The sequence below is a fragment of the Plecotus auritus genome (genome assembly GCF_963455305.1).
Source record: "Plecotus auritus genome assembly, chromosome: 6".
NCBI classification, from domain to species: domain Eukaryota; kingdom Metazoa; phylum Chordata; class Mammalia; order Chiroptera; family Vespertilionidae; genus Plecotus; species Plecotus auritus.
Window position 1 is genome coordinate 22,882,836 of NC_137773.1, and position 16,762 is coordinate 22,899,597.

Here is a 16,762-nt window from a genome sequence, read left to right on the forward strand (position 1 = left end):
GCAAATGAGTCCAAGCCAAGCGGCTGGAGGATGAGGAGCCATATGGAGCCACTCAGGTCAACAGCCCGCCAAACACAGCCAGCTGACCCACCACGTCATCATGATGAGGACATCATCATGAAGAGGCAAGTAGAGCCAGCTCAGACTGAAAGAGCTGCCCAGTTAACCCAGAGAATCATGAGCTAAAAGATTGTTTTAAACGATTGAATTTTGGCATAAATAAAAGACAGCAGATACATTCTCTTAAGACTATAATTGCAGAGTCATAGCTCAAACCTCCTTATAACAATTCTATTATCTTTGTCCTACCTCAATTTCTGGTGATATAAAAATGGTCACTCACCAAGATACTCTTGCAGGTCAACTTGCATTAAAGGGGTTTGCAAATTCTCAATATAAAATTTAAATCACATCAATTAAAATACATCCTATGTATGCTTCCATAAACAAATTGGGGAATATTTAATTAGTTTGCTCAGTGCTGAATTCAGTTAGATCCCAAGGAAAGAAATCCAGGATTTTCCTCAGTGGCAGGGGAAGTCAGTCTCAGATACATGAGGCTGAGGTTGGAAGCAGTTACCAGAATGAAAAGATCTGGAGGTTTTAATTGACCTTAAATTCAATATACATCAATGGTGTGGCGTGGCTCCTCAGGAAGTATCAGTCACGTTAATGCAGTTCTTCACACTGTCATAGAATAAATGTTCACCTCAGAGCCATGTTGAATTTTAGCTAGGACAGCTTGCTTTTTCATTCACTCTCAAATGGATTTTTAGGCACAGGGCAGGACTTTTTTTTAACAGGTGTAAGGTAAGCTTGCAGGATTGCCTTTTTCCTTCTGGGTCAGCACTATCATTCTGGGATCACCAGGCTCCCTCTCTCTCCCCATATCCCAGCACTTCCCACCCCCTACCCTCCCTCTTCACTCCATACTGCTTAAGGGAAAATTATCATAACAGGCTTGAGGGAAGTCTCTTTAGGTCTTTATCTCTCTCTCTCTCTCTCTCTCTCTCTCTCTCTCTCTCTCTCTCTCTCTCTCTCTCTCTCTCTCTCCTGTGTTTGTTTTACCTACCTCTGTGGCATGTCCCTGGGATGGGAGCAGGGCCAGGAATCTGAGAAGGAAGCTGGGAAATTGGGCCTCCTACCTTGACAGGTGAAGCATCTGATGTGGAAGTGGTTATTGTGGACTCGAACCACTTCCCCTTTGCAGGTGTCTCCACATCGGTAGCACTGGATGGCATTGGAGCTGCCCCGGGGATTGTAAGGATTCTGTTGATAAGGAACTGTGGGAAGAAACAAAGTGATCACCATCCATAAGGCTCTCATTCTTTACAAAGTCTGTCATAAGACATCATTATAATCTTAACTGGAAGAAAAAGCAGAAAGGGTGCAAATGCTGAGCAAAGTACCTTCAATACATCATCAGGCTGAATATGCCATCTCAGGCATCATTAGAAGGGGAGTGGCATTAAGATGGGAGTCCATAAATCTCCTTAGGCAGGCAAAGACTCAGGCATGAGTGAGCATAAACTTTTCTTGCAATGAAAGAGGCCAAATTCACAAATGAAGAAAAATAAAAGAGGAAGTAGAGTATTTTAAGTTAAATAATCCAGAAATACCATTTTTAGGGTGATCTCCGGATCAAAGCCGGGCTCCAAACTTCTCAAAGGGAATTTAGGGCTTGCAGTTGACTCAAGGGTCACAAAACACACATTGTCACAAGATGGCTGGCAGGGGAGGGCAGTTGGGGGTGACCAGGCCTAAAGGGGAGGACAGTTGGGGAGGACCAGGCCTGCAGGAGAGGGCAGTTGGGGGTGATCGGGCCAGCAGGGGAGGGCAGTTGGGGGCAACCAGGCCTGCAGGGGAGGGCAGTTGGGGGGGACCAGGCCTGCAGGGGAGGGCAGTTGGGGGTGATTGGGCCAGCAGGGGAGTGGTTAGGTGTCAATCAGGCCGGCAGAGGAGTGGTTAGGGGGCTATCAGGTTGGCAGGAGAGTGGTTAGGGGCAATCAGGCAGCCAGGCAGGTGAGTGGTTAGGAGTCAGCAGTCCTGGATTGTGAGAGGGATGTCCCCCGAGGGGTCCCAGATTGGAGAGGGTGCAGGCTGGGCTGAAGGACACCCCTTCCCGCCCATTGCACGAATTTCTTGCACCGGGCTTCTAATATACTTATATATATATAACCCATGGACATGGGTAATAGGGTAGTGAAGACCTGGGTGGGGAGGTAGAGACTGGGTGGAGGGGAGGAAGGGGAGGAAATGGGAGATATCTGTAATACTATCAACAATCAAAATATATTAAAAATAAAATAAAAATAAAAATAGATAAGTAAAGATAACATCACCCATTTATAAATTCATATGCAACACATTTCTAGTGTTTCCTGATCAGCATAAGGTATTTGTCAATCTTACCTGAATTTTACTAGTGTTTTTAATAATAAATACCTATGTACAAACAAACAAAAATTGATTCTGGCTCTGTGAGTCCTTTTCTGTGCTTCTTTCTCTCCATCCACACACTCTTCTTATCACTAACTGGTCTCACTTTTAAACTGTGTTGTATGTTATCAGATTTATTAGTCACTTTTAAAAGCAGATAATGGCATGCTTCCTCTCTCATAAAAACATGACCTAAGTTACGTTCTCTTTACTGATGTGATGCCTGCACAATACTTTTCCTCCCCGGAGGGTCACTTGACCTTGTAGATAAAAGTGTTCCCACATTCTAATAGAGTCATCTTTAAAATAGTCTTTAAAAGGTAGAAACACCTATATTATGCTGGGGTATAATTAAAAGAGTGACAAAACTGACTTGGAGACAGTATAACAACTGTGAATAATTGGCTGGAAGTGTAATAAAAACTGTGGGGCTTCTGGTTGAACCGTGAAATATCAAGCAGAGAATGAACCGATTCAGCAATGAGCTCGCAGCCGCCGGGGGCCCAGGAAAACAAGTGGGTGCAGTAGCTGTCACGTCAGCTTCCCCACCACTTCATTAGAGCCCAAGTAGCCTGGGTGTGTTCACAGGGATGTGATAAACACGGGGAGGAGGAGACCCCAGTATGGATCGAGGCACCTCACAGGTAGAAAGCTGTCTGCCTGAAGGTTAGGGTGGGGTCTGTACATAAGAGGATGTGGTAGTTACCAATAGGGACCTTGTGTTTGATTTTGGAGTTGAATCATGGCCATGACACTGGTCCTGTTTGCTGGGATAAGACCGCAGAGATGTGGGACCCTGCACTGAAAGCGGAGAGAAGCACAGGCACTGAGGTTAATGGTGTGGAGGCTGGAGTCAGGAGCGCTGGGTTTGTGTTCCCCTCCTGCCCCTTGCTGGTCACGTGACCTTGAGCAAGTTAAATGTGTGGCACCCATCTCAGTTCACTCACGTCTAGAGTGGGAATAACTCAGACCATTCGTGAGTATTACATGACTTAGATTACATAAAAGTGCTTAGTACACTACTTGGCATGTAGCTTGGGCTTAAATATTAGCAATGATTAAGTGAAAGGATCTCTGAAGCTGTGCATTCCTACTTGTAATCCAGTATAGGAATTTTTTCTAAATGATCCCCATCACTTGCCACTGAGCTTGGCTCGAACGTTGTCAAATCCAGTTTTGAAGCAGTCCAACTTGGGCAAAGGTTTTCTGGTTTTCCCACCTTGGTGATTGTCGAGAAAAAAACAACCCTTGGCTGCAGCCCATTCGCCACCTTAAGTAACCTCTGCTTTCTTCCCCATCTCTGAGTGCTTTCTGTTTATGGGTTTCTCTAGGCCGCAGAGGTGGGTGGCTGACATGCTTCTGATGTATCCTGCAGAGGAATGTGTGAATTGGGTGTTTCCTGTTGTGGGAATGAGAGGCTATGATTTATGTTACCCTGGGGCGGAGTATTTTGGGCACATCTGCTGTTTCCAGGAGGACATGTTCGAGTGTTTGTTGTGTGTGCTTACTTATGCTAAGTGAGCAATCTGTTTTCTGAAAACTCCGATGGGGTGTCTGTGAGAGCTGCTTTTGGTAACCCCTAAGGGTCATGCACGTGTCATTTTGTGTCATTACATCTATGTTCATACAGTGAATACCTGGAAACCAGACTTTTAGAGCAGTGGGGGACTGGGAGGTTATCTATACACTAGACTGTGATCAACACGAGGGCAGGAACCATTTCTGTCATGTTTGCTACCAGGCATAGAATAAGTGTTCAATAAATAACAGGATAAATAACAGAATGAATAAAATTAGTCCAATGGTTTCAATTCACAAATGAGACAGCTGAGGCCCAGAAGAGAGAAGGGATTCATCTGAGCTCACACAGCAATTTCTGCTTCCCTCAGTGCAGGGGGGTACCCTTTCTGGGACAACAGAATGAAAGACAAGGCAAACCTAGAGGGTGAGCTGGGCTGGTACAGAGCCCCAGGGTCATGGAAAGGTGGGGAGAGAATTCATAAAAGATGACATCACCATGGGGGAGCCATGCTGAGGTTTAGCATTAAAATAGCTGGGGTTCAGGATTCAGGATTCAGAAGTATAGCAGCGTTTAAGGAGAATAAGAAATAAGGGGGGAAATGCATAAGGAAAGGTCTGGCAGGATAAGACATAGTATTTAGAACAGGGGTGGGCAAACTTTTTGACTCGAGGGCCACAATGGGTTCTTAAACTGGACCGGAGGGCCGGAACAAAAGCATGGATGGAGTGTTTGTGTGAACTAATATAAATTCAAAGTAAAGGAGCGGAGGGGAGAGCAAGAGAACCGGATAGAACAGCCGGATCCGGCCCGCGGGCCGTAGTTTGCCCACGGCTGATTTAGAGTGTGGTTACTCCGTCAGGAACTGTGCTAAGCAATTTACATATGTCATCTCATTGAATTTTCATAACTCATGAGGGGATATTATTATTTCCCTCTTTTTATAGATGAGGAAACTAAGGCCCAGCAAGCTGAGGTCACTTGTCCAAGGTCACAGTTAGTCAATGGCAGAGGTAGGATCTGAACCCAGGCAGCCTGACTCTGGAACCTGTGTTCTCCCCACTAAGCTCTACTGCCTGCCACACAAAATTGCCAACAGTGGTTACAAGGAAGGAAGGGGGAGGAAGTGGGCTTGGGGAGGCTAAAAGGGTATCTAATTTTTCTGCCAACAGTAATCATCCATCCATTATCCAGCTGATTACAAAGATGTGTATACATATATTTCACAAAGACATAAGAACAACAGTGGAGGGTACTAGAGTCCAGACCAGGTAACAGCATCTATGGCAGATGATGAAGAAGCAGGGATGGCTGCCCCCCAGGCCCAGCCTTGAGCAGCTTCCCTGGCTCCGGCAGGTACAGCCCGACAGGTGTGTGTGCCTGGCCCCTGGGAGGCAGGCTCTGCAGGTGCTGGCAGCTGCAGCAAAGCAGAGGTCGGAACACCCTAGGAATCCCCAGGTCCTTGCACAGATGGTCCCAGCCTGGCCACAGTTTCCCGTGTCAGCAGGTCAGTAACACAGTCTGTCACCCCAAGACGGTATTGTGAAACCTTTGCTGCAACAGAAACTCCTCCACAGCCTCTCTGCCAGGCTCATCCGCCTGTTCCACGGTCATGGCGTGTGGTTGGCAACATGGCTCACGCTGCCTTCTCCAGAAATGTGTTGTCAGGACATGTGTCAGAGCCGCACGCTCTTGGCCAGGCTGGCTGCTCCTGCCTGACAGCCAGCTGCCACGCTACAGCTCTAGCAGGAAAGATCTGGGCCAGACCCAACGGGCCCTCTCCACAGCAGTGTCACAGGCGAGGAAGCCCGAGGTGTCTCCCGTGACAGCAGTGACGTACCTTCACACCTGATAAAATGGGACCTGCATTTTGTCATTCCTTTTGCAAATTTAGAAAGTTGTCCAGATATACTGTCCCAGAGTTAACTTTGAACTTATTTCTGTATTAATCTCCTGATTGTAAAAGAAAAACCCCAAACCTCATTTTTTTCTTATAACTCAATTAGGTTTCTATTTCAAGACAAGCAGAAACACTGTTTCAGCCAGTTCCCCCACCCCCACCCCGCCCCACCCCTCTGCTGCTCGCTGGGGTTGTGTTGGCACAGGGCCTCTTTCTCAGGACTCCAAAGATCTGAGTCTCATTTCTTCCCCAAGGCTCTCCTCCCCACCTCTGGGCCAGGAATCATTCTGTTAGATGGGGAGAAGGAGCCTTTCTGCCTCCTCTAACTGAGGCTGTCTCTAGAATATTTAGCTTTGTAATAAATCCTTCCTGTTCTGAGGGCACAGACTTTTGAAACTCAAAAGCCAGGAAGCGACTCCTCTTGTCTCTGGCTTCTGCTGCCCATCCCGGCCCCGAGGCCTTGCTCACTGAATAGAGGGAAGGCGGCAACAGGGGTGGGCAAGGGAAATGCCAGTTACCAGTGAGCATCTCAAAAATATCATCTCGCCACGCTTGGTCAAGGGTTTTAAAAGTAAGATATGCAAGAGTGCTGTGCAAGAGTGGCTGAGGGATAGACAAGATCTGGTGGAGAAGGGGAAATCCCCAGGGCATTCTCTTGTCACTCTATGTCCCTCACTGCCTTCCCCAAGTCCCCACTCAGGGACACTGAGGAGCTGTAAAAATAGCTCAAAACAGCTAACGTGAATTGGGCAATGACTACGTGCCAGGCCCTGTGCTAAGTGCTTCGTACCTATCTCCTCATTTAATTCTTACAACAACTCCACGAGACAGAGACTATATGATCCCTACTTTAAAGATGGAACAGCTGAGCCACAGAGAGGTTAGTTCGTTTGCCTGAAGTCACACACGTGTAAATGCTAGGGCCAGGGTTCAGACGGGCATCAGTGGGTCTAGGAGAGGCTCAGTTCTCTCTCCTCCCTCTCCTCTCCTCGGGGGGCCTTCCCAGGAGAGCCTGCTCCTGCCCAGTGTGGCTGAGGGGAAAGGGGGACCTGCCCATGCACCCCCAGCAGGGAGACTACGGCTGCCTTGCACTGGAGCCTTGTGGCACCCTTCCCAGCATCTCTATAGCTTATCTGAAAAATACTATTTGGGTTTCGTCTGAGGTCCTGGAAACCATGTTGGAAATAGAGGAACTCCAGGAAGCTAGCGATTGTCTTCGTGCTATGAGTGACTCAGCCCCTTGGCCTCTGAGCCAGAGGTTTTAATACTTACACAATGTTTGCTTCCTGAGGCCCTGGCAGGCCATCAATCCCTGATATATTGTGGGAAATCCAAGATCATCAGCTGCCACTGGGCTCCCCTTGACTTACAGGTTTTCAGTATCAGAATGGAGGGCATATAGCAAACATCTCGTCTGGAGGTTTCCACTTTTTTTTTTTTTTTTTTTTGAGCTATGAACCCTTTCTTGAAATGAAGACGTGGCCCCTAGGTTATATTGATTCCACTGCAAACTCTGCATGGAATGCACACATGATGACCTGGTGCTCATTCAGGGAAATCCCCTTGACCGGGGCTGCTTCCATTGGATGTGGCTCCCAGACATGCTTTATTTGGGCGGCCTGGTGTTTGTTTTTAAACCCTTCCAGATCACCATGGTTCCTACCTCTTCCTTTGGCCTCACCCCTGGCTGGCTTCCCTCCTGCACTGCCAGGTGCTTGCAGGCACTGGCGTTGTGATCCCGCCTAGAGCTGAAGAGCAGCTGTGACTGCAGTGGGTAGGGCCCGGCATGTCACCTACTTGTGACTCCCTCGTTCCCTCAGGTAGTGATCAAGGCACCTTCTGCCCCTTGTCATCCACATTCCTGCCTTTACAGATGCAGCCCATAGGCTCGGTGAGGGGAGGCACTTTCTCAGGGTCCCCATCATGCTGGCCACACCAAGACCAACAGGAAAATACCTTCTTTTCCATCAGGGATAGTGTGCCTAAGGACAGGCTAAAGTGAGGTGTAGGTCACACATGTCAGGGAATTCTCAAAGCCATCCTAAGCAACCACAGTTCTCAGAGGGCAGAGGTTTCCTGGAAGTGTCCTCTCTGGTGTATGAAGTGCTTATCCCATTGCTCAAAGTTCTACAAGGGCTTTTTTTGATGGCCTCTGCAGTCATCCTCTCACCAGACGCTCCTACAGTGTGACTACAGCACACTGGAGGCTCCCCTCATAGAAATCTGACCCGATAGCCAGGCCCAGGGCTGATGGGATAGCTTGCCATCATTCCACTGCATACCATCTTTCCCTCCCTCCCTCCCTCCCTCCCTCCCTTAATTCTTCCCTCTCTTTTTCCCTTCCTACCCATTTTGGAGTCACTGTGATATCTCAATTTCCTTTCCAATCCAACATTCTATGCATTTTAAGCACAGTTGCAATACAAAATACTTTCAGGGGCCAGGCAGGTAACGTCAGTGGAAAATCGACCCACAGGGACCAAACTGGCAGGACTGGCCTACTTAAAGGAGAAGAAGCTCCTGGGTCCCAGAGGATTATTACACATCAGGGTCACAAAGAGAGCTCTGTGTGTGTGTGTGGGGGGGGGGGGGGGGTGTGGGGTGGGCTGGATTCTGCCCATGGGCCACCAGTTTGGGATTGCTGCATCCAGACAGATAGATGACCACAAAGTCACTTCCAATTACCATCTGCAAGAAGTCGCATGTTCACCACATGCCTGTAGGACCTGGAAGAACAGAATACTCCCGAAATGCGGCCATGCAGAGCCCCAGGCTGGAGAAGAGAGCACTCTATAAACAGGTCACTCTCAAGGTCTCAGTAACATTACTCAGGGACAAGCAGAGGTTTTCAAACTTTTTGGGGGACTATAACTCACCAGAAGAAATCAATTTTGCCAAATGACCTAGCACACAAATATGTGCAACAAAAGTTTCACAAACAAAACTTATTCTAAGCACACATGATATGTTCTGATAGTTTTTCTATTCCATTTCATTGCAATACTTTATGCCATTTCTTAAAAAAATGTTGTATACAACCCAATCTATCTATATATAAAAGCCTAATAGGCAAAGTGTCCCCTCGGGAGTTCAACTGACCAGGAGTTCGATCGCTCGCTATGACATGCGCTGACCACCAGGGGGCGGCACAGAATGAAGGAAGGCCCCAGCTGTCAGCTGGGGAAGGGAGGCTGTTAGGGACCCTATCCGTGCATAAATTTCATGCACTGGGCCTCTAGTAATATGTATAAGATCAGAGGTGAAAAGAATGATAAAGGTTATTCTAGGTTTGCACTGTCCAATATGGTAGCTATTAGTTATATATGGCTATTCAAGTTAAAATAAATTAACATTAAAATTCAGTTCCTCAGGCATACCAGCCACATTTCAAGTACTCAGTAGGCACATGTGACTAGTGGCAGCTGTCCTGGATAGCACGGAAATGGAACATTTTCATCACTGTAAAAAGTTCTACTAGACATCCCTGATCTACAGTGTTGCCAATAAAGAAACAAAGGTCTAAGGCCTCTCAAAAAAGATGTATTTGAAATTATGACTGTATGGATTGGGGATGAATGGATGTAACCTCAAAGATGTCTGCCAGAGGTCACAAGAGGAATAAAGACAAATATGGTTCATTTCAGATGTATCCTCACTACAGGATTCACAAGTCAAAGTCTATATCCTGCACACCAAATGCAAGGTGGTGGATCAACCTTCACAGAAAAACAGAAGCAAATTTTAATTGCTCCACAGGGTAGTTATGGAGTAGTTCCTGTGGGCTGGAGAGAGAATAGGCTATGGAACCTATTAGATCTGGGTTTAAATCCAGTCTCTTCCTCTCACAGGCTTTAGAAGATTGAGCAAGGTGCTATGTCACCAATCCTTACCTTCCTCATAGGTAAAATAGTATCAATAGTATTTACCTTTCAGAACTTTTGAAAGGATCGGAAATAATGTACATAAATCACCTACCACATTATCTGGTATATTTCAAGTGCTGTGCCAAAGCTTGCTATAATAAAGATAATTATAACAACAATAATAAAATGAAGCTAAATATTATGGAGATGTAAAGATAAAGTAAACACAGCTCCTACTTCAAAGAAATTCCAGATGGTGAAGGGGAGATTATTTTTTATTGTTTATCTAATGCTGAACCCAGTACCTGGTACTAGCAGGCAATCAATTCATATTTTCCAAATATATGAATGATGAATATATATATCCCTAAATGCTACAGTCTAAAGTAGAGTTTGGTAAAGGAATCAAAGAAGTCCAGACATGGATTGCTACGATATTTATGAATTATTTCTGATTGTGTAGGGGAAAAGAGAGAAAGAAATAAAAATTAGGGAAGGCACCATGGACAGATGGCATTTTAATATTTTTTAGTAGGCTGTTGATACATGATATGTAGAACAAAAAAGTCAAGACATGATAAGTATCCAAGAAAAAAGAATAAAAAGACTGAAAGATAATAGGAGGAAAGATGAAGAATACTTCCTTTTGAAATAAAAGATTTTTATAAAAACAAAGGTCCTCCCCACAAAATCAAAGGACAAAAGTTGCTTTTTCATCTTTAGGAAACAAAGCATCATTCTGTTTCACATTTAATTTGTATAGTCTGGGGGAGTAGGGAAAAATGTTTACTCTCTTGTTTGGCCCATGTATAAGGCCCTGCAAACAGCTTTTTTTATACATAAAATGTAGTGGACATCTGTTGTTTTGCTTGTTCAGCATCTGCTCTCTGCTTCTTCTGGCAAAATAACCTCTGTTTCCCCAGGGAAACCCATTCCATGGGGTTTAGGTGGGCTGACCCTATTCCAACACAGGACTGGAAAGTAGCCCACGCCTAGCCAATCAGAGAACCCCAATCCTCTTTCCACGTGATTGGAAGACATATGACTTATCCCTCTCTGGGATTTTTCTACAGGAGCTCTCGTAGAAGCCATCTGGGTTGCTAAGCCAGAAGGAGGTAGTCTGGGGTGCCTGGTGCCATCTTGCCGCCCCCACCCCTCACCCCCCCGCCCCACGGTGAGAGAGCCTACTCGAGATGGAAAGAATGAACAGGTTCCCGAATACAAACACTTTACTCTCTGGATCCAGATGGGCCTGAAGCCCCATTATACTAACCAATATTGTATAGTCCCTTTCTAAAATAATGAGTTAGTTTGAGTTGGGGTTTTGTCACTTGCAACCAAGTACTTATATCCTAATTAATCACAGTTTTCTATCTAAGTCACAATCTATAAATTAAATTAAACAAATATTCCTGGACCACTTCATACTGGACCTCATGTATCTAAAATGACCCACAGCTTCTAGCTGAGGACACAATGATGGATGAGATGAACAGGTCCCTGCCTTCATGTGACTCACACTCCAGCTGTGGAAATGGTGGGAAAAGTGCTAGGAGAGAGGAAGGGGAGAATGGTAGGGGACACTATTGTTTCTTTCCCAACAGACATTCATCTCCTCATCTGCTAACCTCTCTCTCTTGGGGGGAACTCATTATTGTTTATCCTTTCCTGAGCAGCCATATCTTTCAGGAAAGGTCGTGACCCCCTCCCAGTCTTGGGGAGGGAATCTTGATTGGTGAAACTGATTCTGATAATCTCATTCTTTGACAACTGATTGACTTAGGCAAAGACATGTGATATACCTCTGGCCAGTGAGACACAGGGGAGGTCAGGTGGAAATGAGAGGTTTTCTTAGCTCTTTTTGACTTCTGGAGGTGGGTGTTCATCTGGGGTGCTGGAATGCAGCCTTAATGCCCATGATGAACTCTGAGGGGAGCCACTTAAAGTGGAAAGAATCCAGTGCTTGTGAATGATGCTGAGCCTCTGAATTAACCGGCCTTAGATCTGCCCCTCTTTGGACTTCCTATTCTGTAAACTGGATGTGTGTAGATGTTTAAGCCACTCTTAGTCACTTGTTGCTGCAGGCACTCTATGGAACCAAGGATGCTATGCTATGGGAGCATCCAAGCAGTCAGGGAAAGTTTCCTGCAGCCACTCTGGAGACGAGCAAAGACACACAGAGGTAGGTGAGAGCAATGCTGATTAGCAGAAGTCAGTGGTGGAAGTGAAATAGGAACAAATTTCTCCATGGAGGTGCTTTTTGCTGCATGAGTGTTTGTCAGAGTCATCAGCGAACTGCCTGTTTCAGAATCACCTGGGGAGGAGGTGTGGATTGTCAAAGTGCAGATTCCTGGGCCCTACCCCAGACCTACTGAATCAGACTTTACATTTCAAACAAGCTCCTATGGAGGGTCTTTTCTTCACTGAAGGCTGGGAACCCTTGGTTTAGTGATCAGGAAACTCACACAATCTTTGGCACTGAGATGAGAATTTTAGAAATCTTGATATCTGATACTAATGCATATTAAAGGGCTGTTAGAAAACATGCCAAATATCCTTTGGGTATTACACAGTATATTTTCACTGATGTGTTTGCCAACCTTCACATATGTTTAAAAAAATTGACTGGCAATGAAATGATGTTCTAATAAGGTAGATTAAACACACATTTAATTCACTCAATCCCGGCAGATGGTTTTTGTTTTTAAAAATTTAGCCTTTCCATCTCCACCAGCTCTGTCCCAGCCACAAGCATCTCTCACATCACCATAGCCTTTCTACCACACATCTTTCCTAGATCAGTGGTTCTTAGCTAGGGGCAATTTTCCAACCCCCCTGACCCCTCCCACCAGAGGTCATTTGACAATGCCTGGGGATATCTGGTTATCATAACGCAGGCGTGTGTGATAAGTGTGTGTATGTGTTATTGGCACTAGTGAATAGAGGCCAGGGATGCTACTAAACATCTTTAAAATGCACAAAATAGCTTCTCCCCACTCCCAGCAAAGAATGATCTGGTCCAAGATGTCAGTAGTGCCAAGGGTGAGAAATTCTGCATTAGACAGATCCTCAACATCACACAGATCTTAGGTCAAAGGCCCCTCACTGACTCCCCTACTGTTTTTGGTTCTCACCATCCTGGGTACCGTCCCTTGATTACATTTTCAGTTATAGAGTGATATCATTAGTCGTGATTATCTGCTGAATCTCTTTTTCCTTCATTAGACTCTAAGGTTGACGAAGGCAGGGACAGTATCTATTGAGCTCACTTCTCTAGTCCTAATGCCAAGCACAATATCTGGCCCACAGCACATTTACCACAAACATTTTTAAAGTAAATGAAACTACGTTGTGCAAATTCCTGTGCAATCATAAAACACACTAGTTAGCATAGCTTCTATCTACAAGAAAATGACATTCCTGCAGGGACTATCTGAAAAATCCATATCACAACATAAGCATTTTGTAGTAAAAGAAAAGCACAGCAGCAGCAGTTCTAAAACTGTCTGGTCTCAGGACTCCTCTACATACTTAAAATTTATTGTGAACCTCAAAGAGTTTTGGTTTGGTGAGTTGCATCTATTGGTATTTATTGTATTAGAAATCATATCTGAGAATTTTTAAAAAACAAAATAACCCAGATGCATGCATTCCCTTAGCAGTCAGAGTGATGACTTCATCATACTTCACCTCTGGAAGACCCCACTCTGTCCTCATGAGAGAATGAGAGTGAAAAAAGCAAAACACTTCGTAGGGTTGTCACAAAAACAGTGTTGATCCTGTGGACCATGCAAAGGGTCTCAGGCATTTTCAGGGTTTCTGGAACAACTTTGAAAACTTTGTGCTAAAGGAATACTAATACCATAGAGATAACTTCCTGCATAGGAATCAGGGCAGCTACTTGGAAATGCCACACCTGAGCTGGCCCTTGCAAGATGGGTGGCATCTAGACATCCCACATAGACATACACCTCTTCTGCTGGCCCACTACATGGTTCTATATCAAGAGTAGGCAAACTATGTATGGAGAAGCAATTCTGGTCCACTGTCTGTCTTTGTAAATAAAGTTTTATTGGAAAATAGCCATGCCCACTCATTCACGTGTTGTCTATGACTACTTTCATGTTAAAATGGCAGAGTTGAATAGTTGACCTGCAAAGCCTCTAACTGGCCCTTCCCATAAAAATTTTGCCAACCCCCATTCTTTAGAATATTTATACATGTAAACATATAAATAAACTTGATGTTGAATGACATTTTTTAAAAAATGCACATCCCCACCCCTATATTGGAATTGAGGTTAGTGAGTGGGCAAAGAGGTGGGAAAGAAATACCTCCATCAGGTGGGTAAAAATACTATTAGCTTGGTCAGTCATACTGACACCTTTGATTTCTAGTCTTCCAACACAGTGGAAGACTTGGGGCAGATCACTTACCCATTTTGGGATGCCAAGGAGGATGGATTATACAGGGAAAACTTTACCAACAGTCAGAACTGTCCAGAGATTAAATAGGCTGCCTTTCTAGGTTGCGAGCTTCCCACATGTGGGAAGCTGGTTGGGGCTGCATGACCATCAGGCTCAACAGACAGGAATCAAATCTTTGGGAATCAGATGGATAACTACTAAATTAGGGAGCACAAACTCAGTGCTTAAGGGGGTAGATAGGTCATGCTAATGAGTGAGTGGGCTGGGGTAAGATGAAGGGAGTGAGAGATGTGTCCAAACAGGCATGGGTGGCCCCGACTTGGTTTCATTGGTTTCCTGCCATGTGGGGACATGAGCTCAGTGAAAGCAGAAATCTGGATTTTAAAGTAAAATCTCCCAGTTTTAGCATGGCTCAAATATTAAACAAAAAGCATGCTATGTGAGTCAAATAAAACACATTAATGCATCATTTTGTCACCCAGACCACCAGAATAAGGTGAACTTTTGTGCCTTTTCCAGCTTAAATATGCCTTGATTCTAAAATAAAAGCAATCCCTTATAATCATTGAGGGCTTTTGGATTTTCAGTGTCTTGACATCTTATCTCTTGTTTTTGTATTTAATGAGGACTAGAACCCAGGACTTCCTATGCCAAGTCTAGTGTTCATGTTATGGTGGCAGGACCCACCATACCAGAAAAATGATCTGAACTTAGCAGAGTGGACAGGGTGGAATAAAATGGAGATGGGCAGTGAAGGCAGAGAGTTCATCAGATTGAGTGGACAGGAGGAGAGCTCAGAAACAGGAGGTGGGTAGACATTACCGACTAGAACAGCACACATAGAGAAGACAGTCCATCTGGGTCTCAAGAGGAGCTGCTCCACCCAGACTTTCCTTGGCTTCAAAGGTCCAGAAGCCAATAGATTCCTGTTTAACTTGAGTAGTTTGAATTGAGTTTTGGTCACTTGCAATTTAAGAGTTTCTACAAAGTCTTAAGGCGGGGATTAAAATGTTCTATGGTAGTACAAACACAGCCATAGACAATATGAAAATGAATGGGCATGATTGTGTTCCAATATAACTTTATTTACAAAGATAGGCAGTGGGCCAGAACTGGCCTTTGAGACATAATTTGCCCACATGTGCTATAGAATTATTCACCGTGGAGCAGAAGTATGTGTCTATGCTGAGTGTCCTGATGCCACCCAGCTTTCAAGGCCAGCTCAGGCATCATGTGGCTGGGTTATTAGACTAGATATCCCTACCCACTATGACATTCAAGGATGCTTTGGCCTGATTTGTCTCAGGATACAGAGGTAGAATCTCCATCGTCCAATTCAAGCAATGTTTTGAGGGAAAGTATTCACCAACAAAATGCCTCCAACCATAAATACCAGTTCTATAACTGAGCATATGTTGGTGGAAGCCTCAACTCACACTGAGCCAGTTAAAATGCAAAGAAGGACAGCTAGCAGATCTTTCAAGTTAGAGTCCAGGCTGTTAATTACGTCTGCAAAAGCAATACATAAACATGCAGATGGCAACTGTAGTAAATATGATCATCTATATATAAACATCAAAATCCAACCCACTCCTCAAGGCCTATCTTGTATGAAACATACTTCTAGAAATATATCCGGGTCTCTCCCCTCACTCCCCTCCACATATGAGCTCTCTTTCTTTTTAAAACGTCAGGACATGTACTTCTTATGACTAAGCAGTGGCTCTCAAACTTGAGCATGCATCAGAATCCCAGGATGTCAAAACACAGATTGCTAGGCTCCCCCCCTCCCCTGAGTTCCTGATTCAGTAGGTCTGAGTGGGGCTGAGTTCCCAGGTGATACTAATGCAGCTGGTCTGGATACCACGTTTTGAAAGCCACACTGACCTAGAGTATAGTGTAATAATATCGTCACTTTTGTGCTTACTTTATTTCCCTAGCAGATTGTAAATTACTTGAGGAGGGATGCTACTCATGTTTACGTACCCTGGAGTATTCTTGTGGGCATTAAACAAACATTTAGACACACTCATGGGATGAAATGAGGAGTTAAGTTTTTGGTCAGGATAACTTGACAGCTGTTTCCTACAACAGGTATTTCTTGTGCCCACAAGGAAGGCAAATGAAATAGACTTGCTCCCAAGAAGTAACCAGTACAGGAAATTTCTGTGGCTAAACCACACTGAAATAGAAATCACAACACAGTCAAGTGTCAAGTTCAACATCTGGTGGAAGACCAAAACCAAAATGAAATTCATCAAATGGTTATGCAACTTTTCCTATTCATAATGTGGTTACTAGGTGTATGTGTGGAGAGGGTGGGGGTGGACAATAACAAATTGTGGTTGGAGCATTGTCCCATATACCAAAAGATTGTGGGCATGTGCCTAGGCTGTGGGTTTGTTCCTTGAACGGGGCGCATATGGGAGGCAACCAATCTCTCTCTCTCCTTCACCCTTCCTCTCTATCTAAAAGAATCAATAAAAACATATCCTCAGGCAAGGATTAAAAGAAAAGAAAAAAATGCTGAAGGTTATCTAAATACCCTTTATAGAATATCCAAGAAAAAAAGTATGCTGGGAATCAGAATGTGACTGTATTTGGAGACAGGGTT

At 44.7% G+C, this 16,762-nt stretch overlaps 1 protein-coding gene across 6 annotated transcripts in view; it reads right to left on the reverse strand.

The window, feature by feature from the left end:
- ABLIM3 (actin binding LIM protein family member 3) overlaps positions 1 to 16,762 on the reverse strand; it is a 99,069-nt gene that overhangs the window by 60,856 nt on the left and 21,451 nt on the right. For all 6 annotated transcript variants that reach the window (XR_013960970.1, XR_013960971.1, XM_080675927.1 and 3 more), the window contains one exon: positions 1,146 to 1,283. Coding sequence is in view for 4 of the 6 variants with exons in the window: in XM_080675927.1 (XP_080532053.1) it covers positions 1,146 to 1,283 (138 nt within the window). In the remaining 2 variants the exon portion in view is untranslated. The remainder of the gene's footprint in view (positions 1 to 1,145; positions 1,284 to 16,762) is intronic.